Source organism: Sturnira hondurensis, unplaced genomic scaffold (assembly GCF_014824575.4).
Source record: "Sturnira hondurensis isolate 20B ecotype Veracruz unplaced genomic scaffold, ASM1482457v3 Scaffold0020670, whole genome shotgun sequence".
Lineage (NCBI taxonomy): Eukaryota > Metazoa > Chordata > Mammalia > Chiroptera > Phyllostomidae > Sturnira > Sturnira hondurensis.
Genome location: NW_028093301.1, coordinates 350,377 through 377,006, shown reverse-complemented (window position 1 = coordinate 377,006; position 26,630 = coordinate 350,377). Strand labels below are relative to the sequence as shown.

At 42.0% G+C, this 26,630-nt stretch overlaps 1 protein-coding gene and 1 non-coding gene across 6 annotated transcripts in view; both read right to left on the bottom strand.

Moving 5' to 3' along the window:
- Positions 1 to 6,737: 6,737 nt before the first annotated feature.
- The window catches only part of ULK2 (unc-51 like autophagy activating kinase 2), a 119,785-nt gene continuing 99,892 nt past the window's right edge, over positions 6,738 to 26,630 (bottom strand). For 2 of the 5 annotated variants that reach the window (XM_037030358.1, XM_037030361.1), the window contains 7 exons: positions 17,857 to 18,006; positions 16,286 to 16,494; positions 14,090 to 14,268; positions 13,522 to 13,640; positions 11,413 to 11,570; positions 9,211 to 9,346; positions 6,738 to 8,417 (listed from right to left, as the gene is read on the bottom strand). In XM_037030358.1, coding sequence (XP_036886253.1) covers positions 8,359 to 8,417; positions 9,211 to 9,346; positions 11,413 to 11,570; positions 13,522 to 13,640; positions 14,090 to 14,268; positions 16,286 to 16,494; positions 17,857 to 18,006 — 1,010 coding nt within the window. In that variant the 3' untranslated portion in view covers positions 6,738 to 8,358. The remainder of the gene's footprint in view (positions 8,418 to 9,210; positions 9,347 to 11,412; positions 11,571 to 13,521; positions 13,641 to 14,089; positions 14,269 to 16,285; positions 16,495 to 17,856; positions 18,007 to 26,630) is intronic. The other 3 variants (XR_005064197.1, XM_037030359.1, XM_037030360.1) reach the window with 3 other exon arrangements.
- LOC118976099 (U1 spliceosomal RNA) lies at positions 18,104 to 18,267 on the bottom strand. Its single transcript, XR_005064198.1, has one exon. It is a non-coding gene; the product is annotated as a U1 spliceosomal RNA (small nuclear RNA).

The window sequence follows — 26,630 nt, the reverse complement described above, 5'->3', positions numbered from 1 at the left end:
AGCTGGTCCTCAAGGCCCCACAGCGCCAGCGCTGCATGGTCCAGGAAGGGAGATCACTGCTATCCTTCAGCTCCCATCCACACTATCAACAGCACCCTCCTTCGGGGTCCCCTACCCAGCTAGCAGCTCCCTGGTAGCACAAAGGTCGCCCCACAGGGGTCCTCTATGTGCAGCAGCCAGATGAACTGCATGCCAGACAGGTGCCCAGTGGGGGACGCAGGCTCCCACCCCCATCTCTTTGGCACGTCTCCCAACTGAGGACACATCCCAGTGGGGCAATGAAATGCCACCTTCGCTCTCTCAGTAACTCTCTAGGAACCCCTAGGTTGGTTCCGGGGGTGGGGAATCCACTGCAGGGCAGTTAGAGGAAGCTGGGAAAAGTGTCCTTAGGCTCACAATTCCTTCAACTCCCCAGCTCTCCAGTGTCTAGTTTTCTGTTTAGGTGGCTGAGAGATGCCAGGACGACGGACAGAGCCCTTCAGTCCTGCACCCTGGACAGGTCTCTGTGGTGCACAGGGCACAGAACAGGCCCTGGGAGCTAGGGGGTAGAGGACCGGCAGAGTCCCTCTGGGGACCCCCCACTAAAGCACATGCCATTTTCCACCTGTGTCCAACCCTGGTGACCCTAGGCAGGGGCTGGCAGCTGCTCCTGGGACCACTGAGATAGCTACAGTGTGCACGGCCCCATTTCCAACTGTCTGCACACTACCCACACAGTGGGAAATTAGTCTTGAAAGGGAAGAAAATTCTGACACATGTTCCAACCTGGGTGAACCTGAGGAAATTTGGCCGAGTGAAATACCCCAGTCACAAAAAGAAATACTGAATGGTTCCACTGGGTGGTGGCTGTCAGGGTAGGGAAAAGAGACTGTGCAGTTAGTGTGAGTGGGCTCAGAGTTTCAGTCTGGATAGGGTGACGGTAGCCCAACAATGCCAATGTACTTAATGCCACTGAATGAAATACATTCAAGTGTGTTTTTTTAAAGATTTTATTTATTTATTTTTTTGAGAGAAGGGGTAAGGGAAGGAGAAAGAGAGGGAGAGAAACATCAGTGTGTGGTTGCCTCTTGCATGCCTCCTACTGGGGACCTGGTCCAAAACCCAGGCATGTGCCCTGACTGGGAATCGAACCTGCAATCTTTTGATTTGCAGGCCTGAGCTCAATCCAGTGAGCCACACCAGCTAGGGCTTTCAAGCAGTTTTTATGTTCTGTGTATTTTAGCACAATACCCATTTTCCCCCTTAAGTTCTATCCACGTAGAAATGCAACAAATCTGTCAATACCATTTGCTAAGCTGCCCTGGGGGCAGGTGCTGGCCCTGTCCTCCCTGAGCTCACCTGAAGGACAGGCAAGCGGCTCTGGGAGCTGTACGCAGGAGCAAAAGTGCCAGAGCCAAAGTGGAGGCAGAGAAATGCCCCAGGGGCAGACAAAGCAGCCCCCTGCCCTCCCCCCAACACACACACACACCTCCCTACCTCTACCTGCAGGAGGTAGAGCCCAAATACTGATGGATACTCCTGCAGACACCCTGTGGGCATCTGACCCTCACACAAAGGGCTGAAATGGGAAGGGCAAGGAAGGCAAAGGGAGAAGGAGCAACCTGGTGGGGGCCTGCTGGTTTGAGACAAAGGCTGTGCATGCCACCCTCCTCCTGGAGCATAGAGAGGGCTGGCACTGAACTCTCTGCTAGTCAAGTCCAAGTGGAGAGTCTGAGACTGCACAATGATGGTGAGGACAGGCTAAGGAGCTTCCTGGGAAGGGATCTGTATCTATGCCCAGCTCAGTGGAAGAACTGAGCCCAAGAGGCAAACAGGGCCCTTGGGAGGCCCCTGGGCAAACATAGGGTTGAAACCCCACTCCCCTTGGGACTGGACAATCCCCTGCTATTCCATTTCACTGGCAAATATCAACAACAAACAAGGAAACTGTAAAGTGGGTCCATCAAAGGCTCAAGTTTATTCCCATCATAGAAGCCCTCTCACAGTTTCAAGGGTATTATGCTTGGTACTCCTACTGCACACACCCCAGGGGGCTGCACAAAACTGCTGACTTCATCTGTTTCTTGGTATCTGCCTTCTGTTACTAAAAGACGGCTCCAGCAGGAGGCACCTGGATACCCAATGTCATAAAGCTGCCTTCGCTCCCCTCTCCTAGAAGGACCAGGGTGTGCACAGGCATGGCACTCTGGGGCACTGTGCGAGAGAAGCAAGCTTCCCCCTGCCCAGCAGTCCGGCAGTCCAACCCCTGCAGTGCTTTGCTTCTACCATATCTAGGCATGTGGCCTTTCTCTTGGGAAAATTACTCTCCAAGTCAGTTTCTTCCAGCTGTAAAATGAGGCATGTAAGGGTTGGTATGAGAATCAAAGTAATAAATAGGAGATTGACACACATTTCGTTAAAATTGTCAGGTCAACCAAAAAGGGTAAGCTAAGGATATCCTGAAAAGAGTGCCTGGTGGGCAGGCTAGGGAAGCTGCATCCTTTAGTTGTCTGGCTAAAGCAAATGTGGTTCCAGCGAGCCCTGAAACCAGGCTTTGCCCCCAAAACCACCCTCACAAAACAAATTGCTCACCACTTCTCCCCAGAAGAAACAGCAAGGAGCTACAGAGGGACCACCACTTCAACAGCTGACTCTCCCAAGGACTTAATGTGCTGGTTTGGGGCTGTTCGAACTTCACACTTACTAACTTGCTTCATTCTCACCATGACTCTGTAAGCTGTGCCCTCCCCTGGTCCCCCAGATACAGAGAGGTCAGGGCATGTGCCCAAAGACACACAGTGACGCACGGGAGAGCTGGAGTCAGACCAAGTGCACCACTATGTCCAAGGATGGACAGAAGTTCTCCATAAATAAGGGCTCTGATGGCCTTTCCTAGTGATGTGAAGGAACTCTCCCAGAGCAGGGTGGCCTTGTAGGGGAGGGACTCAGTGGGGAGCAGCACTGAGACAGCTGACCAGGCAAAGAAGGAAATCAAATCAGTTCTTCCTAACACACTCCCATGCACTTAGCAACTCCCAGGCTGCAGACTTCAGAAGAGCCTCCCATCTCAGATCCCTCTCGGAGGCACCAGGGACCTCTGGCACATTAAAAACTGGGCTGAGAGGCCCTCTCTGAAAAGGAAAAAACCCACAGATTTGGTCGCCTGCACTGAGTGCAGACACAGCCTCATTCGGGCACAGGTGTCCTGGTCCTTGCACATAGTGGGGCTGCAGTTTCAGTGGCCCCTCTACTTCTGTTCCTTTCTCCAGAATGATGGTCACTGAGTTCACAATGGCCCTTCACTGGTTTGGCTTTGCCTCTTCCACAGAAGTGGAGCTTTCTGGAACAACTGCCAGTTTTCCTCAGAGCAATGCTTTCCCAGGCAAATCACTTCTGGTGCTGTTTCCTCTGTGGCAGGTGAGGAAGTACACTCTGGACCCCTCTCCCCAAAAAAGGATTTTCACAGGGCTTTAACAGCCAAGGAAGAGACTTAGGTAGGTCCAGGGGTTCCATGGCTGAAGATTCAAGGGTACATCATCCAGACATGAACTGTCTCCAGTGGTGGCAGAAACACTTCTCAGAAGCACCTATCCATGGAGGGATGACAGCAGATCTCCAGCAGTAGCTACTCCCTGTCAAGTTCATCAGCAGGCAACCCTCCAAGAGAACACATCACGTTGCTTTATTCCAGAAAGAATTTAAGACTGCTTATAGAAACTATGAGGAGAAAGGATATGTTAAAAGTGATAAGTTGATACTTCCGGCCAAGATAGAGGCATAGGTAGACACACTGTGCCTCCTCGAACAACCAAAATAAGGACAACAACAATTTAGAAACAAAATAACAACCAAAACTGAGAGAAAATTGAACTGTATCGAAGTCCGACAACAAAGGAGTTAAAATAGACACATTCAGCCAGACTAGTAGGTGGGGTGGAGTGGGCGGCTGAGCAGAGAACAGTCGTGGCACAGGAAGCATTGACACCAGGTGCACAAGGCACCCCGTTCACACAAGACAGCAAAGGGCAGACCCTGGGCACCCAGGCGGCAGCTGGCAGACCCTGGGTGTGGGGTGGCAACAGGCAGACCCAGTGAGGCAGCCATTGGGAAACGGCGCAAGGTGGCTGGCTGACCGGGCAGTGGTCCCACATTCGCACGCAGAGAACTGGTTAGTGAGTCATATCATGCAACCCAGGTTCCTAGAACCGGGAAATAAAGCCTCAAAACACTGATTGAAAATGCCTGTGGGGGTAGAGGCGCAGGGAGAGACTCCCAGCCTCACAGGAGAGTTCACTGGAGAGACCCACAGGGTCCTAAAATGCACACAAGCCCACCCACATGGGAATCAGTACCAGAAAGGCCCAGTTTGCTTGGGGGAAGCAGCAGAAGGGACTAAGGTGCAACAGAGAGTGGAGCAAAGCACCATTGTTCCCTCTCAGACCCCGCCCCCACATACAACATCACAACCCAGCAACTTGGGTTACCCCACCCTGGTGAACACCTAAGGCTCTGCCCCTCATACCTAATAGGCACAACCGGACCAAAACATTATGGCTCAAGCAGAAGAACAGCTCAAAGCCCCAGAGCCAATACTTCTAAGCAACAAAGAGACAGCTAACCTATCAGATGCACAGTTCAAAACACTGGTGATCAGGATACTCATAGAACTGGTTGATTTTAGTCACAAATTAGATGAAAAAAAGGCTAGACTAAGTGAAATGAAGCAAAATGCACAGGGAACCAACAGTGATGGGAAGGAAACTGGGACTCAAATCAATGGAATGGACCAGAAGGAAGAAAGAAACATTCAACCAGAAAAGAATGAAGGAACAAGAATTCAGAAAAATGAGGAGAGGCTTAGGAACCTCCAGGATATCCAACATCCAAATTATAGGGGTACCAGAAGGGAAAGCGGAACAGCAACAAGTGGAAAAGTTATTTGAACAAATAATAAAGGAGAACTTCCCCAGTCTGGCAAAGGAAATAGACTTCCAGGAAGTTCAGAAAGTCCCAAAGAAGGTGGACCCAAAGAGGAACACACCAAGGCACATCATAATTACATTAGCCAAGATTAAAATGAAGGAGAGAATCCTAGAAGCAGCAAGAGATAAGGGGACAGTCACCTACAAAGGAGTTCCCATCAGACTGTCAGCTCATTTCTCAAAAGAGACCTTACAGGCATGAAGGGGCTGGAAAGAAGTATTCCAAGTCATGAAAGACAAGGAGCTACATCCAAGATTGCTCTATCCAGCAAAGCTCTCATTTAGAATGGAAGGACAGATAAAGTGCTTCTCAGATAAGGTCAAGTTCAAGGAGTTCATCATCACCAAACCCTTATTTTATGAAATGTTAAGAAAAAGAAGATAAAAAACATGTATACTAAAATGACAGCAAACTTAAAATTACTAACAACCACACCTAAAATAAAAACAAACTAAGGAAACAACTAGGACAGGAGCAGAACCACAGAAATGGAGACCACGTGGAGGGATAGCAACAGGGGAGTGGAAGGAGGACAGTGGGGGAAAGGTACTGAGAATAAGTAGCTTAGATGGCAGGCAGAAAATAGACAGGGGTGGGGCAAGAACAGTATGGGAAATGTAAAAGCTAAAGAACTTAAGACACATGAACATGAACTAAAGTGGGGGAATGTGGGTGGGAGAGGCTGTGCAGCGTGGAGGGGAATGAAGGGGGGGAGATGGGACAACTGTAATAGCATAATCAATAAAATATATATAAAAAAGTGAGAAGTCATCCTCCAAATCACTAAGCTCAAATCACTTTAGCACCTCAAGAATTCTTTATATACCCGAGTCAATGACCTCATGTTCATGATGTCCAGCTCAACATCCTCCTTACTACCCTGTGGAGACCAAGGCCACCCACCCACAGTGGTAAGCTCTTTTCCTGGCTCCTGTTCCTCACTGAGGTCAGGACAGAACACTGCTGCTCTGGTTTCTCCTCTTGGTGGGGTCAGGGAGCTTAAGACTATGGGAACCACCAGGTCTAGCACCAGTGTAGGTAAAGGAAATCCTTACAGCAGGAATAGAGCCAATCAGCAAATTCACTGGTTTACATTTGTGTGGTCAGTAACTTTCTGGGTTATGGCCTGAATGTAGGTGTCAACCCATGAATATATGAAGTGGTCAATTTCTACATTATGAAATAGATGATATGAAATTAAAAAATACTAATGGAAACAAAGGATTTATTATTGTTATAATCAAGGCAAAGTCTCTTAAAACATTTAGCCTTGATAATGGAAACATAATCAGAATCATTATTCATGACTTTGCAGTTTGATCTTCTCTGCTGTTGAGACTTCAGTTTCATGAACACTATCTACAACAAAACCTTTATTACACAAGCGGAAAAAGAATGGCCCTGGAAGCCACAAAGCCTGGCTTAGCTCCCCCTAGTTACCAGACTTCAGATCACTTGCTGGCTGTGACCCTGTTTCACTCTATGTTTAATTAAATTTTTTAAAAAATGGAGAGGGGAGGAAGGCCCAGAATGAACCCATGCCCTGGAGGATGAACTGAGACAGCCTGGGAGGTAACCGCATACCTAACAAGTTACATGACACACAGTGCTCTCAGCCCGGCAAAGAGGCAGGAGTCCCAACTGCACACAAATCGTTCCTGTACTATGGCAGTCACTGGAGCCTGACACCCTGGGGTGGGGCAGAGCTTCCAAATGTTCTGAGGAAGGCCCTGGCTTGAAAAGCCTAGTGATATGAACCCAGCTTTACCCTAGAAACACTTTGTCAGGTTTATTTTACCTTAATTTACATCTGTATAAGCAGTTATAAAAAGGCTATTTACCATACAACAATACAGTGAATTTTACCTAGTGTAGAGAATAACACATGCAGTTACAAATGAGAGGTAGAAACACTGTATTAAAGACCTAAAAATACACAAACATCATATAAATAAATGTTCAAATTAACTGCTGGAATTTCATACAGATAAATAAGGTGAAATTACATTACATCATCAAAGAAAAGGGAAACCATGTTTTTGTTTTTATCAGTACACTAAAACTAGATTAATGCCAAAGAGCTTCTATGCAATTTGTCAGAGTTCAGATTTATTATCTAAAAGGATTAAAATAAAAGGATTAAAACTGAAGAATGGTTTATTCAAGTATTCAAGCAGGTAAATAAAAGAAACAAATAATATACAACCTAGGAAACATTTCTGGAGGGATGCTAACTGCCCACATTCTCCACTACTAGCTATTTGGTGAACCGTCAGGATTAACAAGAAAAATGTTTTAGGCCAGAGAGAGCTGCCCATTTTCTTAAGAGAAAACAAATTTCACTTTTCACTAATTTCATGTGGAAACTCCACACCATTAATAAGCCTTTAAATCACCAACTTTGATTTGGTCCTATTAAAATTCTAGAAGGTATCCCTTGATTGACCTTTTTTTTCCTAATACTGCCCAAGTAAACCAAACCTAGCCTTTAATAAACCCAGAAGTCACAGGAATCAATACGCATCCTGCATGCATACACACAAACACAACCAAAAGCAAATAACCAACAACTCAAAAATATCACTGAGAAAATCTGTGGGTATAGATAGATGAATAGGTTAAAAAAATACAAAGATTCACATGAACACAAATTTTTACTATTGAAAAGCCCACCAGAGATTACGTGTGAATTCTGGAAACAGTGTGTGTATATAATCAAGTAAAATATTTTCAAAACAAATCCGCTATGCCTCAGTTACTTTTAAATTGTGAAGTCCAATACAGAGTTGTTTTAATAAATTAGTACAATATATGAAATATATGGAAGATTAACAAGTGTCTGTATCAGGTCAAATGGAACATTTCACAAGTCCTTCTAAGAGCCATCTTTCGTGTCTCCTTAGGTTCCGTCTTCCTGAGCTGTTTAAGGATGCATGCTCAGATTCAGACAAACTTACTCCAAGTATGGAATTGCCTGGATGAGATGGAAATTTTTTTTTAATACCTCAGTAAACATGTGGAATTTTACACATTGCTCTGGTGAACTGAGTGATGAGCTACTAACTTGTTTCATTCTTAATTTTCTTTAAGAATAAATGTACTGATAATTCTAGTTCTAAGGTACATTTATTTACCAAGTTTAAACTGAGAGCCAAGTGGAATACTCTTGCTTCTGCTTCTATGATGGAAAAGAAAAGGGGTGGCTTCTCCAATAAGGCAGATTTCCTATGCACATTTAGTTTTTGGATTGTTTTTGTTTTGAGATCACTGCTTGTTCTTTGGTTGTCACCAGGTAAGAAACGAGTTTCCTGGAGTTGGGGCAACAGAACCCAAGCTGTACCCCTAACACGTCACCTCATACCCCACCAAGGGGCCACGGGACAGGCCTGCCGCTGCTCACATTGTGGAAGCGCTAGAGCAGAGTGCCGACAATCTTCTTTCAATACTAGATTTATCTACAAATAAAATAAATTAAAATCATAATAAAGATCATTTATATTTTCAAAACTAAGGAAAGAAAAACTAGTTAAAAAATCACTAACTCTCTACCTACATCCTCATCTCTGTTCTATTTTGCCCCAAAGCTAACAGTTCTGAATACTTCTTCTTTCTGCCTGGTAATTGCTAGGATATGACTTGTAGTTTAGTGCCGCACATTGGTAAAATTTAGATTAGCACAGCAAATAAAGAACAAACAATCGCAAATAATTTTAGACCTGCCAACTCTTGTGGTTCTGCAGAATGTGGTGTGACCACATATACTCCAACAAATCCCTTACCCCCTCCCCCAAAACTGCATCACTTCACTCCTATCTGACCAGTGATGAGATAATGCTGGTATCCAATCAACCTCCATTCCATCTATACCAAGTATGCAACACACAGAGTCTTTCTGAGATTCTTCAGTCACTAAGCCTATGAGGCTTAAGATAACTGCATGTATTATTTAATAATAAAAGCAAAGTTCTCTGCATACACACACACCCACCAACACAGTGGTGCAGTATAGAAATCTAAAGAGTAAGGACAAAAGCCATGAGTGCTTTACAAGCATTATCTTTAATCCTCACAACAGCTCTGCGAAGCAGGCACTGTTCCCTTATCTTTTGGAAGAAGAAACTGAGACCACAGAAAAGTGAAGTGATTTGCCCAAGATTGGAAAACCAACTTCAAATCCAGGCAGCATGATTCCCAGCGCCAAGCTCTTCCTACTGTACCTGTGTGAGAAACACTGCTAAGCCAACTTACATTTGTGTACGTTTTCAATATCCGCAGGGTCCTGGAGAATCTTAGCTAGGCCTTCCAAAAGCAGGGCTGCCTTCTGATAGCGACGGACAATGTCTTCCGTCTGCTGGAACATCTCATCCAGAGCTGCAGACTGAACCTGAAGCCAGCCAACAAAAAGGAAATGATGCTCAGCTTTTCCAAGAAAATACAAATCCATTTGGGCAAGGCAGCTTTAAGTGGAATCTATCTAAAACTAACACCTTTTGAAAAAATGATTACAATCTACCAAACTAGATAAAACTTAAAAGATAAGAAATTCATTGGATAAGCAATATAAAGAAGGAGCTTCCTGACAAAAGAGTTATTCTGCATTTAAACATAGCCTTCTTATCCTCAGACGTTCCTGACTGACGATAAGACATTCATGGAATTTACACTGCTAAATTGGCTCTTCTATGGCTTATGTGAAACATACACCTTCACACTAGGGTAAGCTGGCATTTCATTAGAGTAGATTTTGCTACAATAAAATAATTAAATGGTGTTAAAAGTCAGTTCTCAGCTGCATCTTTTAGTTAAACAATTGTCTCATATATTCACTCACTCACTCAGAGATCCTCACTGAGCACCTGCTGAGTGCCAGGCACTGTGCACACAAATGAGAGCTCACAGTCTGGGGGAGACAGGCCTGCAAAACGTGCCACTCTCACTCCAAGGGCGACATGGTATGGCTAGGAGGAAGCCCCAGGGGGCATGGAGGTCACAGAAGGAGGGGAAGAGTAGGGAAGACCTCCAGGAAGTGACATTTTGGCCAGTCATGAAGATGCAGTAGGAGTGAGCCCAATGATGGAAAAGGTAGGTGGGGGCTTTCCAAAACTAGGGGACAGTAGTATTACTCACAGGGTTATGAGTATTTGAGTTTCCCCAACGGCATTCTGATTTTCTCTGTAATCATTAAAAGCTAGGACTGTCAGTAATCCAGTTTCCTAATTTACTTGTCAATATGTTCTGTCTCCTTCAAAAAATAATTTAAAGCCACTTATAACAATAAATAACATGAATATAGAAAATCAGAGTCAGGAAAAGGAAGAAGAAATAAGTAGCTAAACATAAGTGGTAATATCTCTAGGCTTGCTAAGCAGCCAGGGCAAAACGAGGGACTTATTGAAGTTACATGGCTCTTTTTCTCAGAAAAGAAAGAAGCATCATAATTTCTTTTGAAAGGACATTCTTCTTGGTACAACTTCTGCAAAAAAATATTATTGCCCTGGTCAGTGTGGCTCAGTTAGTTGAAGCACTGTCCCATAAACTGGAAGGCCACGGGTTCAATTCCCAGTCAGAGCACATGTCTAGGATGTAGGTTTGATCCCGGTTGAGGTATATACAAGAAGCAACCAATCAATGTTTCTCTCTCACATCGATGTTTCTCTCCCTTTCTTTCTCCCTCCCTTCCCCTCTCTCTAAAATTGATAAGCATGTCCTTGAGTGAGAATAAAAAAATCATCATATGAAGTCTTGACTCAGTATAGAGTGATACATTGCATACTATTAATGCCAACAGTTTATGTTCCAAAGTTGTTTTCATATGATTTTTATTGTAATGGCTTTCAAAATTAAGTCCAAGGGTGTAATGTAACAGTACAAAACAAAAAAGCAAATCTCGGCGGGGGAAAGAGTGGTCTATGTTAATGTGGTAAAAATAAGATGGGTCGATAATTTCTCCTGCTTACCACTATTCTTTAACAGGCCCTAATTTCATCTATACTTTAGAGCAATTTTCCCCCCTATGAGACAGAAAACAAGTTATTTCCAATAGTATAACCAGACAATTATAAAAGAAGATTTTCGTTCAGGAATCTGAGCCTATGAATTTTTGTGGATTAACAGAATAAGATTTTTTCTGTTTATCAAACCAAAATTTCTTATATTGTAGAAAACACAGAAACAGACCCAGCTAAAGCTTTCAGATGCAAAATAGAAAATGTTAGAAATTTTTAAGAGGAATAATAGAATTTTACCAAATGTAGTACCAACATTACTTAATGTGTTACTTAAATATTAATTCCAAGATTAGTAAGAGGCAATCACAATACTTGAGACCTGGAGAATGGTTGGGCACAAACGCTTTTTAAAGGTCTAGATAATGTCAAGTAGGTATTTCATTCAAAAGATACTCTTCCAGATAAGTAACATTATACAGTATTAAACCTTAAAAAGGGTTACCATTTCTACAGCACAATTATAGATGAGTTTCTCTGCAGTTACACTGTTGATTTCATCAATAAATCTCTGCTTGTCAGAGAAGAAGCGATTCAACTTTTCCGTAAGTTTCTTGCACATGATGATGCAGAATTTGTATTGTTCATTAAGATTTTTCACAACTGAAAAAAAGTTGAAAGAATAAATTTTAATTTTCTTCCAGACATAAAGTCACACTGACATATACCTTCTCTGCTGATTTAAGGAAAGTGACATTAGATGATCACAAGAACAGGCATATAGATCAATAGAAGAGAGCCCAAAGCCCAGAAATAAATTTGTATCTATATGGTCAATTAGTATTTGATGAAGGAAGCAAGAGCACACGATGAAGTAAAAACTCTCTTCAATAAATGGTGTTGAGAAAATTGGACTAGTGCATGCAAACAAATAAAAATACACAACCAACTTACATAACACACAAGAATAAACTCAAAATGAATAAAAGACTTAAATATAAGTTGCAAAACCATAAAGATCCTAAAAAAAAAACCACAGGCAGTGAAATCTCAGACATCTCTTGTAGCAATATTTTTTGTAATATATCTCCTAGGGTAAGGATAACAAGGGAAAAAACAAACAAATGGGACTATATCACACTAAAAAGCTTCTGCACAGCAAAAGAAACCATCAACAAAATTAAAAGGAAATCCACTGTATTGGAGATTATATTTGTCAAAGATTAATCTGATAAGGGGTTAATTTCCAAAATATATAAAGAACTCATACAATTCAACACCAGGAATACAAACAAGCCAATTAAAAAATGGGCAAAGAGCCCTGGCTGGTGTGGCTCAGTGGACTGAGTGCCAGCCTGCAAACCAAAAGGTTGCCAGTTTGATTCCCAGTCAGGGCACAAGTCTGGGTTGTGGGCCAGGTCCCCATTTGGAGGTGTGTGAGAGATAACTGATTGATGTTTCTCTCCCTCTCGTTCTCCCTCTCTTCCCCTCTAAAAGTAAATAAATACAATCTTTTAAAAAAATGGCAAAGGACCTAAATAGACACTTCTCCAAAGAAGACGTACAGACGGCCAATAGACATGAAAAAATGCTCAGTATCACTAATCATCAGAGAGATGCAAATTAAAGCTACACTGAGATAACACCTTACACCTGTCAGAATGGCCATCATCAATAAATCAACAAACCAGTGTCGACAAGGTGTGAAGGAAACGGAACTTCATGCACTGTTGGTGGGAATGCAGATTGGTGCAGCCACTCTGCAGAATAGTATTGAATTTTCTTGAAAAATTAAAAATGGAACTGCCTTATGACCCAGGAACCCCACTTCTGAGAATATGTCCAAAAAACCCCAAACACCAATCAGAAAGAATATATGCACCCCTATGTCCATAGCAGCATTATTTCCAGTAGCCAAGATCCAGAAACAGTCCAAGTGCCCATCAGTAGATGAGTGGATAAAAAAAAGCTGTGGTACATTTATACAATGGAATACTACGCAGCTATAAAAAGATGGACCTCTCCCCCTTTGCAACAGCATGGATGATGTGGAGAGCATTATGCTAAGTGAAATAAGCCAGTAAGAGAAAGACAAATACTCTATGATTTCACTATATGCGAAATCACATGAATAAAATAAACTTATGAATAAAAGAGAACCAGAGGCATGGATACATGGAACAGACTGACAGATCTCAGAGGGCAGGGAGGTGGAGGAGACTGGAAGAAATTAGCCAAAGAATATATATGCATATAAGCATAGCCCATGGACACAGACAACAATGAAGTGAAGGCCAGGAGGAAGGTGGGGGCTGGGTGGAGCGGGGGTAAAGGGGGGAAATAGGGGACATCTGTAATAGTGTCAACAATAAGAAACAAAACAAACAAAAAATGAAAAATTTAAAACGACTGAAAATCAGATTCTTTCAAATGCTCTTTCTGTTTAGAAGACTGAGAATAAAGCACTTTGCTCTTGGTAATAATTAAGTGGCAAAAACAAGAAAACAGAAAAGAGCTTTTTCTCCCATTTAAAAATATGTAATAACAGTGACACCTCATCAAAAACTTTCTTAGTGTAAGGGGAAAGGGGGCAGCTCAAGCATTCCACACATACCTTCTTTCACTGCCGTGGATGGGCTCAGTTTCCCAGACTTGATCTGGGCTTTAGCAAGATGCAGCGATGCTGCTAGCACCTGCACAGCTTTCATGTACAACACCAGCTGCTCCACCTGCCTGTGCCGGAAGACAGCAAGCAGAGGATTATCCTGTGAACCATACACCAGACTTGGCTCTTTATACATCACAGCACCATTAAAATAGCCTTTCTAAGGGAATATCATTCTCCTTCATATTTTTAACGCACAAATAACTCCTGAAGAGGGAAGTTTTGGCATGGAAAAAGATGTGTGTACTTTGAATACAACGATATAAACAGATGAGAATCAAAACAATCTCTTTATCATGAAATGTCTTGAACAGTATACTTCACAGGGAAAAGGCAACACTAGAGCTACAGAATCTCTGGGTCTCGGGTCACATAGTGAAATGGAGCCAATGAAATACTTCCTTGGAGCTTTTAATAATGAGATATGATCTTCAGTGGATGACAAGTCCTCTATCTCAGACTTGAATTTATGGAAAGCATAAAGAACCTTGAAAAAAATGACAAAGGAGGCACCTACCCCCAGTCTTTGCTCAGTTGGCTGATCTGGTCTACAACCACACTCTCCTGAATCTGGTACAAGGAGACAGCTGATGTGCAGAGCTCTGGGTCCCCACCCCTCACAGCAGTCAGGTCCAGCACACACTCAGTGAACATCAGCATCACATTCAGGTGGCGTAAGGCATCTGTGTGTTCTCGCTGCAGCAAAGCCAACTCATCTTAGAAACTTTTAGTTTAAGAAGAATGCACGCTCCATACATAATTACGGCACTGCTAATATTTTTCTATACTTATGAATATCAGAATAATCAAAGGAGACTGAAAATTTTAAATCCCAGGATACTAGTGAGAAAATAAACACAAATAAAACCAAACATGGATGATGTGAGCATGTGTTTGTGTGTATATATGAGAACAATCACAAAATTAAGTTCCAAAGATATCAGGTCACTGTGCTTTTACCAGAAAAAAAAGAAATACTGAACAATTAAATCACTATATGTGAGATAAAAACATGATAAAACAGACATGAAGATTATAAGGATATTCTGTATAGTAAACCATACTTCTTGATATTTTGGTGAATTCTACTGACTTATAATTTTAGCAATGCTTTATTTTAATTTCTAGTGTTTTTTTAGGTAATACTAATGATCTAAATTCCTGTGATCTTTTCAGTTAGGGAAGTACAGATAGACACAAGAGCATGCAGTAAAACATTTTCAAAATTACTACTAACCTTGCCACAAAATCACTACTAGAGCTTTGTATGTAGTATGCTATAACTTTTATGTGAAATATTTAATTCTCACTCACACAAAATAGAAATGTAAGAGGTCCTGCCTACAGAGAAAATTTACTCTTTCCTTGGTCTAGAGAACTAATCATTTTAATCTGAAACACAGACAAAGTTAGCACTGTATTCAGGGGTCAAGGGACACAAAGTAAGCCCACTGACTGCTCTCCTAGAGCCAGACTGAGGAATTGTGTTGGTGCATCTTTGGAATCATAAAACTGACTTCTCTTGTTCTAGACTTGTGCTCAACAAGCTTCAGATTGTGATGTGTTTTTCCCTGTAGAACTGGGGCCATGGAGAACTACAAATATGAGTAAGCATCCAGTTGTGTTGGCAGGTTTATTTCTCAATGTTAGTGACTACTGGCATTATGGTGTTTTGTTTTGTTTCTCAAACCTGAGTTTGTGTATTATTTTTACCTTATAAAAAAAAACAACCCTGGGGCCCTGGCTGGTGTAGCTCAGTGGATTGAGCCCGGGCCTGTGAACCAGAGGATTGCGGTTCGATTCCCAGTCAGGGCACATGCCTGGGTTGCAGGCCAGTTCCCTGCAGGCCAACTTCCAGCAGGGGACGCACAAAAGGCAACCATACATTGATGTTTATCTCCCTCTCTCCTTCCCCTCTAAAGATAAATAAATAAATAAATAAATCTTTAAAAAAAAAAAGAAAAACAACCCTGGCTGGTGTGGCTCAATGGATTGAGCGCGGGCCTGCGAACCAGACGATCGCAGTTTGATTCCCAGTCAGGGCACATGCCTGGGTTGCAGGCCAGTTCCCAGCAGGGGACTCACGAGAGACAACCATACATTGGTATTTCTGTCCTTCTCTCCTTCCCTTCCCCTCTAAAGATAAATAAATAAAAAATATTTTTTAAAAAAGAAAAACAAGCTTTGAAAATAAAAAGTTATGGTTTTAGGAGAAAGATTATGCTTCAAAAGTCCTATAAGTAGTAAATGAACTTCAGATTAAAAAATTAAGAACAAAACTGCTAGCTGGTGTGGCTCAGTGGACTGAGTGCCAGCCTGTGAACCAAAGTGTTCACTGGTTCAATTTCTAGTCAGGGCATATGCCTGAGTTTCAGCCAGTGCCCAGTAGGGGGCGCATGAGAGGCACCACACACTAATGTTTCTCTCCCTCTCTCCCTCTGTCCAAAAATAAATAAGTAAAATGTTAAAAAAAATAAGGACACAAAATCTGTATGTGTCACTTCCTATCAACCAGAGTTTGTCAGGGATGAGTGTCATGGCCAGCACTGTTTTGAAAATATATCAGCAATGTTTTTCAAATAGAAAAGAAAAGGTACACTGAAGAGAAGAAAAGGACTTCAGAACTTCTGATAGCATTTTGCTCTTTCATCATCACTAGAACGTTCTCCTACTGTATCCAGATTATGGTATGTCATAACGGTCTCTTCTCTACCTCCATCAGTGTCTCCTCTGGCAGTTCAGGGGCTTCAAAGGTGACGAGCCCCTCTAGGCTGGGGGGTGAAGCACCATAAGGCATGTATCTCAGGCTAGGAGCTGCCTCTGCTCCTGGCGGCGAAGAGCCCCAGCACAGCCCAGGCGGGGAGCCCACACACACTCGGCCACTTGCGGAACACAAGGAGCCTCCGGAGCTGCTGGAGCCTGCTGCAAGGAAACAGGTAAGGCGGCACAGGGCCCAGAGTAAATGAGCAGGGCAAGAGGCCACCCTGCCCACTTATACTATAAAAGGAACAAGGGAACATTAAAAAGAAAGCCACTGATCTATCTGAACATATGCACAGGTTTTATTTTGTTATGTTCACCTTTATTCCTTGCCTATATGTCTATTTTATAAACATCATCACAGCCAGTTTTTAAGTATTCTGTTTTAAACAAACTTATAGCAAAATCATTTCTCCCTCTTTCTACATAGTCCTCATAATTATAAAACTCAGTGGACACAATAGTGGTTCACTAAATTTATACATATAATACTTATGTGAAAGCATTTATACTATTTCTGTTTTTTAATATAATAAACAACACTACAATAAAACCCAAAGTTTTTCCTATTTTTGAATGATTTATTTGTGGTTACTACTCTAAAGTGGTATTATGAACAGGAATGTGATTACCACAGAGCAAATAACATAAACATTTTTAACAGCTCTTTGTAAGAACTGCCACTGGTTTCTAAAGCAGTCGTGAGTGAGCACACAGACCTCATTAAACCTCAACATTGGACACTATGTTCCTTTAAATATTGGTTTAGTTAAGAGGTATAAAATGTTACTTTCTTAAAATGACATTCTTATTACTTAATACTTTTAATATCTTGAAAACAAGATTATTAGCTCTATTTCCTCTCATTATCTACTCATATCCTTTGCTTACTAATCTACTAATCTTGATTAGTAACTTATTTAGCATCAAAGAACTTAAAGGACACAAGTAACAACAAATAATGTCAAATGATAACTCATTTCAAGTCCAATCTAAATATTCTCTTAAATTTTAGTATTAATAACCTATTTATAGAGTATGAATGATAAAGTCCAATCTATTAGCTTGTCTAAATGTATATATGATTAAGTGCAAAGAGTGAGCCCAGAGTATTTTAAAAAAGGTAAAACTTAAGTCTTGAAAAAACAAAAGAAAAATAAACAATTTATCATTTTCAAAATCTTTACTGGATGTACTGAAATAAGCCTTCAATATAAGCTAGGAAGCACTATATATGCATACCTGCTTCATCATCAAAGTCACATTTATACTGAAATGTAATAATACATATTATTATAAATATACAATACAGTACTTTTATTTCATAAAGGTCTTTTCTTTGGCAAATATTGCCTCATTTATTCCTTACAACCCTTTAAGGTAAAAAAAAAAAAGTTATTTCCATGTCATTTGGAAAAAGGAAATGAATTCCAGAGATGTTAAGTGACTTATCTAAGTTGCCCCATTAAGTCACTGTCAATTACCCCAAACACTAGCTAAAGACTGCAGGACAGCACTCCTCACCTGAGGTTGTTCTTGCTCGGAGGACCACATGGGCACAGGGCAGGGCTGTGGCACTGTGTGGAGGAGACCCAACTGTGAACAGGACAGCCCTAGAACTTGGTGCTGTTCCCACTGTAGGTACGAGGACCACATCATAGGCTCCTGCAGGGGCTGCCACAAAAAGTTACATTACTTTGAAAGTGTTTATATTCAGGATAGGATTATAGGGAGACCTTTACTTTTATACTAGGTTTCTTCCCTCTTTTTTCAGGGAAGAGTACGAATGTCATCCCCTACCACCACAAATTTTGCAGCTGAGTTTCCCACATTTGGGGAAATCACAGGGGGCAGCACACCTGGAGTGCAATGGTTGAACCTCACCTTGGGAAAACCACCTTCGTGATCATGGTATCTCCCCTGCCAAATAAGTATACTAGGTTCCTTTATTTTTTACAACAAGCATTCAATACAGATATCCATTAAAACTATTTTATGGTAATCTCTTCATGGTTGTGAATCTTCACAGCAAAGCCTAGTATTTAATCATTTCTGTATACTTTTAAAATACATAAACTGCAGTCACTCCTGTTAAGGGTAATTTGAAAAAGTGGAAACCAAGAACAGGGAATAAAAATGTGAGGAAGCCCTGGCCAGGTGGCTCAGTTGATTGTCCAGTACACCAAAAGGTTGTTGGTTTGATGCCCTGTCAGGGAGCATACAGAAGGCAATCAATCGATGTTTCTCACGTCAATGTTTCTCTCTCTCTCTCTCTCTTTCACCCTTCCTCTCTCTCTAAAATCAATGGACATGTCCTTGGGTGAGTATCTAAAAATAAAATAAAATGTGAGGTAATGGTGAAAGGAGATCAGGAGTCTCCACAGCAACAGAGCTACAGAAGGATGTAGACAATTACATTTTCACTGTCAAAGTACTTTTATGCTTTAGAATTGCACCCTTACATCTGTCAGGAAGAAAGGGAGGTAAGACAGGTGTCAAAGGGGCCTGATGGGCTGAATCTGGGCTAAATGAAGAAAAGGTAAAAAATTCCCCAACCACCAAACTAAGCAGAATCAATAAAAGTTGTCCAAAGCATTTTCACACTAAAGCATCTGAAGAACATTACATTTCTGAGACCAGAGAATGGAGGTGGGAGTTAAAAACATAAATCATAAATTTAAAGGAGACACTCTGACCCACACACAAAAATCAACGACCTCTCAGGGCCCATCTTATCAACAGAACTTAACAGCAGGAAAGTGAATTCATAAAAACCTTTCAGGAAGCAAGGGGTCAATCAGTGGAAAGTAATTAAATAGTTCCTATTGTCACAGAAGATGTACAAAATGACACAGACAATTCTCTTTGCTTAATGTAATATCTCTATGATTTTATTTTAGTAGATATAAAAGTATTTAAAGATGGCTATGGGGGGCAGCGTTGCGTGTGTGTGCACATACAGTATATTGGGTCAGCCAAAAAGTCTGTATGTTTTTTTCTACAAAATAAAAGACACATTTTTCATTTTCACCAATAACTGTATTTATATGGATATTTTGAGTATGTCAGCTATCTCCTGCATGGTATAATGTTGACTGTTCTCAACTAATGTCTCTATTTGATTGCTACCAACTTCAAATGGTCTACCCAACAGGTGGAGCACTGTCCAGTAAGAAATCTTCAGGACAAAACTTTGTAAACCATTTCTGATGAGTTTGATCAGTCACAGCACCTTCTCCATACATGGCACAATTTTTGTGTGTGTGTGTGTGTTTTGGTTGCATTTTTATCTTTATTTTGTTTTTAAAGATTTATTTTTAGAAAGAGGAGAAGGGAGGCAGGAAGAGAGGGGACTGAAATCTGAGAGAGAGCCCAACAAATGCCATTGCTCCCTCTCTGACCCCACCCCCAGTCACAACCCAGGGACTGGGCTGACCAGCCCCGGTGAACACCTAAGCTTTCTCCCCCCATACCAAACAGGCGCAAACAGACCAAAACATTATGGCTCAAGCAGAACAGCTCAAAGCCCCAGAGCCAATAATTCTAAGCAACCAAGAGATAGCCAACCTATCAGATGCACAGATCAAAACACTGGTGATCAGGATACTCACTGAACTGGTTGATTTTAGTTGCAAGCAAAATGCACAGGGAACCAATAGTGATGGAAACAAAACTGGGACTCAAATCAATGGAATGGACCAGAAGGAAGAAAGAAACAACCAAACAGAAAAGAATGAAGAAATGAATTCAAAAACATGAAGAGAGGCTTAGGAACCTCCAGTACATCTTGAAACGTTCCAACATCCGAATTATAGGGGTACTGGAAGGGGAAGAGAAACAGCAACAAATGGAAAACATATTTGAACAAATAATAAAGGAGAACTTCCCCAGTCTGGTAAAGGAAATAGACTTCCAGGAAGTCCAGGAAACTCAGAGAATACCAAAGAAGTTGGACCCAGGGAGACAGAGAACAGAGAATTCAGAAACTCTCCCCATGGGAACTGACTTCATTTGAAACAAATCATGGGGCAGTTCACACCTAAGGGTGCTGTCCAAAACAATGAAGACTGTGAAGGTAAGCAAGCACCTTACCAAGGTAAGTGTGAAGTCTGGTATCTCTCTGAGAGGAACAAATCAATAAATAGACCATTTAAGTTTAACAAAGAACCAAGGAAAAAGACAGCAAAGAAGAGTCAATCAAGGTTCAAAGAAGACTAACTTCAGATATTACTTCTGTAAAAGGGTCAGAATTCAACTAAACAAGACTGTAAAACAATTTATGCTACAACAATGTATTGTCAAAAACAACAGAACAATCAGCTAGCAATTAGTGGAGACTACCAGCTGGCTATGATACCAACAGAGGTAGGCAGCCCAAGATATCAGAGAAATAGAGAGACCTTCTAAAGCCACCATCACAGGGTAACTGTATACATACCCAAGGTTGTACCTGCTAAGGAATGACAACAGAAGCTTCATACTATATGGATCAGACCTCAATGAAATAGTCCAGCCAAGACTAAACAAATAAACATGCCAAACCAACAAGGCCCAGGTGCAGGACTAGGGAGATCAGTACCCAGAACTGCTACAAAAATATATAAAATAAGCCCTGGCTGGCGTAGCTCAGTGGATTGAGCGCGGGCCTGCGAACCAGACGATCGCGGTTCGATTCCCAGTCAGGGCACATGCCTGGGTTGCAAACCGGTTCCTTGCAGGCTAACTACCAGCAGGGGATGCACAAAAAGGCAACCATACATTGATGTTTCTCTCCCTCTCTCCTTCCCCTCTAAAAATAAAATAAATAAATAAAAATCTTTAAAAAAATATATATATATATAAAATGTCCAGTTTCCAACAAAAATTATGATACATGCAAATAAACAAAAAAGAGTTACCATACACGGGAAGAAAAGAAGGCAACAGAACTTGCCCTCCAGAGGGCTCAATTGTCAAAATTAGTAAACAAATACTTCAAGCCAGCTATTTTAAACTTGTTAAATACAAAACCACACTTCAGAAGTAAAGGGTTTTAACATGGTGGTGGAGTAGGCAGATACTGAAGGCACCTCCTCCCAGGACCAAACTGGAAATACAACTAAATGGGACACAATCACCCTGGAAAACCAACTGAAGACTTGCTGAAGAGGAGCCTTTAGGGTTTGTAGAAGCCGCCACAGACTGGTTTCTGACATGGGCAATGATACAGAAAGGGCTAGCCCCACCTCCACAGGCAAATTGGAGATGAGGTGCCAGGGGGATATCTCAGCTGCAGGGGCTCCCCCTGAGCAGCATGGGGCTTAAACCCTGGGTGAGGCTCCCTGGCCCATAGCACCAAAGCCAGGAATGGGCAAGCACATAGCCAACTATGAAAAGTGGGCGGGGTTTCTGTCTGCCAAGGAGTCTGCTGGAGGTACAGACACCCTCTTAAAAGTGTCAACATACACAATTTTGCTCATGGCTACTCACCATGGGCTCCAGTGGAGGGAGGGCAGTGGGACTGGACTCACTTGAGGGGAGTCTGAGGACTGTGGCTCCAGGGATTAATGTGGGGAAGGAACAGCCATCACTAGGATCCCAGTGCCGAGTCATACTCAGATACCACAGAAGCCACTTTCCCTGGGCAGAGCAACCCCCTGGAAGTGGCACTGACCTGGAGGAAAGCAATTACCCCATGCTCTGGAACTTATATTACCCCACTTGGTGGCTCTTAACCCTGACAGAGGAGTCAGAGGCATAGGCCTAGGCATAGCAGTCTGGGAAGACTCAGGGGGTGCCAGAAACTGGCTTTGGAGTAGGGCCTACCCACACTTCCCCACTGACCAGACAGGCATAGCCCCATCATGGGAGATCTAATAAAAACACCCCTCCTGGCTTCCAGGCTCTGGAGTCCCCACCTGCCTGACTACTAGGGGCTCTGCCCTACTAAAGCTAGTACAAAATCCAGGACAGACTTGGTCATGTGGCCTTGTCGGGGAGGAATCACACCCACTATATTCCCTGGAGTCTGAAGGGCACTTCCCCATCACAGGAGATCCAGTGAGGAAGTCTAGCTGGCAGTCAGTGGGTGAAGGCAGGCAGAGGTGGATCCTGGGGTACCTTGGGACATGGCCCATGCCTGGGTGGAGTGCTGGTAAAAGCCAACCTTGGAGAACAGTTTGGTCCTTCCCAGGTGCAGCCAGGTCCAGCAGAAGCAGCCACAAACTGGATCACTTGTAGCTTCAAGCAAAAGCCAGGCACACATACCCACTGAAATTCTGCCCTGGAATCCCTCCCAAGGGTCCTAGAACCAACATGCCAAGTGTCCAGCTTCAGTTAACATCAGAGCAGGATCCATCAAACTTCACAAATATATCCAAAGGGAGACTGCAGAACCCACTAAACTCTCCTGAGGGGAATCCTGATTTTTTCTTTTTAAATTTTTTGCTTCTCTGTTATTTCTTTATTTTCTACGCCTCATTTTAAAGATTTTATTTATTTATCTTTAGAGGGGAAAGGAAGGAGAGAAGGAGATAAGTATCAATGTATGGTTGCCCTTCGTGAGAACCCTGCTGGGAAGTGGTCTGCAACCCAGGCATGTGCCCTGACTGGGAATCGAACTGGGATCATGTGGTTCGCAGGCCCATGCTCAATCCACTGAGCTACACCAGCCAGGGCTGAAATGCTAAACTTTTTTTATTTTTAATTTTAATTATTATTTTTAACATTTTAGCTTGATTTTATTATATTTAATATTTTTAGCTTTTCTTTTGGTCAGCACCTTTCAGTTCAGTCAGTGAAGCTTTCAGTATATACACAGTGGTTGGGGTTGAGCCTCAGTAAGTTAGCCTGAGGGTCAATGCCAAGCAGAAAAAGACCAATAGCAACCAAGACTCTGTTACAACAGGAGAGCCCACATAACCCACAAGAGATGTTCCTAGAACACCCAGCTCAGGTGATCAAGGAAACTGTACCACTGGGTCCCACAGGACACCTATTAGACAAGGCCACCCTATGAAGACTGGGAGTCATAGCAAATCTATCTAATACATAGAAACAAATACAAAAAGACAGCCAAAATGAGGAGACAACCACATAGGCCCCAAATGTAACAACAGGAGGAATCTTCAGAAAAAGAGCTGAGGTGAACTGAAGGAAAGCATGCTGAGGGAACTTACTGAGAAATCTAACAACATGGAAAAGGACAAAGAAACCACGAAAAAGAACAGTCAGAAATGAAGAACACATCTTAGAAGCAGGAAGATGGCAGCAAGGTAGATGGGAGTGGACCCCAGTTCTCCCTGTGCCCAGCTGGAATAGCTAGCCGATCTTCTGAGGAACAGAGTGAACAGCCAACAGAATCCCAGCTTTTATAAGTTTGGAGGCCAAAAATTGTAGATGCTTTTGAAACAATGATGGTGAGGAGATTGCCCTGGGATGGTAAGGTCCCTGAGATCTGCAAAGGCATCTAGGCTGCTCTGGTCTCCTGGCCCAGCACCTGCCACAGGATACAAGGAGAGTTAGATCACCAGCTCCCTCCCCTACCAGAGCAGGGAGGGGAGCCCAGTACCAGGAGGGTCCTGGATGCTGGAAGTCCCTGGGGGAATAGAGATGAAGTGGGAGATACACAGAGGCAGTATACACATGCTGGGACTATAGATGCCAGCATCTGAGAAATTGAGGTGCCAGGTGACACCTGGAGAAGGGAAGATTGGACTGTGTTGGACCCCGACTTGAACAGTCCCCAGATTGGTTGGAAACTGGGCGGTGTGAAAAGCCTTGTGGTGGGCAGCTGCTTTGTAAGGAACTCTAGGCTGGATCACCCCAAGGGTGATTTGAGTTTCATGCCCCAGAGGCTGAGTGGCTGATAGGAGCCTGCCAGCTCACAGAGAACCTGGGCAACTGTGAATATTGTCGCCCACACCAAGTCCCCATCCTCTCAAAACCAAAGGAAGGGAGAAAAGCAAAGCACAGCCCCTCTCTTCCTCTGGCATCCAGGAAGACCAGCAGAACTCCCTGAACAGGTTTAAAGTCAGCAGGAGGCTTATTTTTTTCTTTCCTCTCTTTTTTTCCTTCCCTTATGTGAGACAATAAGTGGAGTTACAAAGGGTCCAGAGACAGATCCAAAGGTGGTGGTGGGGGGGGGGGGCACAAGGCTAACCCAAAACTAGGAAACTGACACAAATGCCACTTTCCTATCCATAGAGCTGGCATTTTATTGTTTATGTGTATTATTATTATTTTCTCATTATTTTTACTTCTTTTATTTTATTAGTATTTTTTAATTTCTCTTCCATATGTTTAGTTTTGTTTTATTTCTCTGTTTAATTACATTGTTTGACTGGTTTTCCTTATTCTCTCTTTATTGTATTTTAACTCTCCTTCTTTCACTTCACTCATGTTCCAATAACACACTACTCTTGATTGGGCACTTTCTATTCTGTTTATCTAAATCATATATTCTTGTCAAATTATTGTTGTTCCAGTACTACTGCAAATTATTGTTGTTCCATACAATTGTACATACTATACAGCAACCCTCCCTGATCTTGGCCCACTTTATTTTATTCCTGAGCATTATTATTGTTCTGGTTAACTCTATTCTCTCTCATACTATGACTACTTTCTATCCTTTACTCTCACTATGTCTTATCATCTAACCTTGCATAAGGGCTCTGTTTTCTGGATTCAGCTGACAATCCTCATACCCTAGAACTAGACCCTCATCTATCTGTCTTTCACCTTTCATAAAAAGTAGCTAGTTGGGTATCACAGTTAATGCTGTATTTATCACAGTTAATGCTGTATTTATCCAAAGAATCTCCTATCTCTTCTCTACTTGCTCATATTTTAAATCCCATAAAATACTCTCCTGTTATCTTAATCCATTTTGCCTAATCCCTGCCACTAATCACCTACAAGAATAAGTATGAACTTCGAACACTAGAATACATTCTGGATGAGAGAAACCATGAATAAAGGAACCACCAAAAGGTAAAAATCCAAGTGCAACAATCCAAGTGCCCACATAAACAGAAGAAAGGGCAAACCTAAAGCATCCAGACAAGAAGTCTGAAAAGACCACAGTACTGAACACCACAAAATTCCTACCACAGAAGTTCACCCTACAAAGACAGTTAGCAAAGTGAAACATCAGGAAGCACAGATACAAACAAAAAGAGTCATCTAAAACGAGGAGAGAAAAAAACAACCTGCAATAAAAAGGAACGGAAGACTCCCCACTAAAGGAGCTAAATGAAACAGAGGTAAGCAAACTATCAAATATAAAATTCAAAAAAATGGTTATAAAGATGCTGAAGGAACTCACAGACAACAAGGAACTGAGTAAGAACTATAAACATATGAAAAAGGAAACAAAAATTATAAACAAAAACCAGGAAGAAATGAACAACAAAATCTTGGGGGGAAAAACAACTAGAAGGAATTACGAGAAGGTTGAATGAAGCAGAGGACTGAATCAGTAAGATGGAGGACAAGGTAGAAAACACACCCAGGTATAGAAAGAAAAGGGAAAAAGACTTAGGAAGAAAGAATAAATGGTAAGGAAAATGCAAGAGAACATGAAACATAACAATATCTGTATAATAGGGATACCAGAAGGAGAAGAAGAGCAAGGGATAGAAAACCTGTTTGAAAAGTAATTATACAAAACTTCCCTAATTTGATGAGAGAAAAAGTCACACAAATCCAAGAACTGCAGAAGGTCCCAATCAAGAGGAACCCAGAGAATCCTACTTCAAGACACATCATAATTAAAATGGCAAAACTCCAAGACAGAATCTTCAATGCAGCAATGGAGAAACAGCAAGTAACATACAACAGAGTGCTGATAAGACTAGCAAGTGACTCTTCAATGAAAATGTTCCAAGTCAGAAGGGAAGGGCAAGAAATATTCCAAGAAATGTAAAACAAATGCCTGTAACCAAGACTACTCTATCGAGCAAGGCTCTCAATTAAAATGGAAGGCCAAATAAGAAATTTCCCAGACAAAAGAAGTCTAAAACAATATACCTACACCAAACCAGCTCTACAAAAGATGCTAAAGAGACAGCTTTAAGAAAAGAAAAAGAGTGAGAGAGAGAGGAACACAGGTACAAAAAAATGGCAATGAATAAGTACCTATCAATAATAACCTTAAACATAGATGGACTAAATCCTCCAACCAAAAGACATAGAATAGCTGAATGGATGAAAAATCATGACCCACACATATACTGCCTACAAGAGACCCACCTCAGGACAAAAGACCTACACAGACTGAAAGTGAAGGGCTGGAAGCAAATATTCCAAGCAAATGG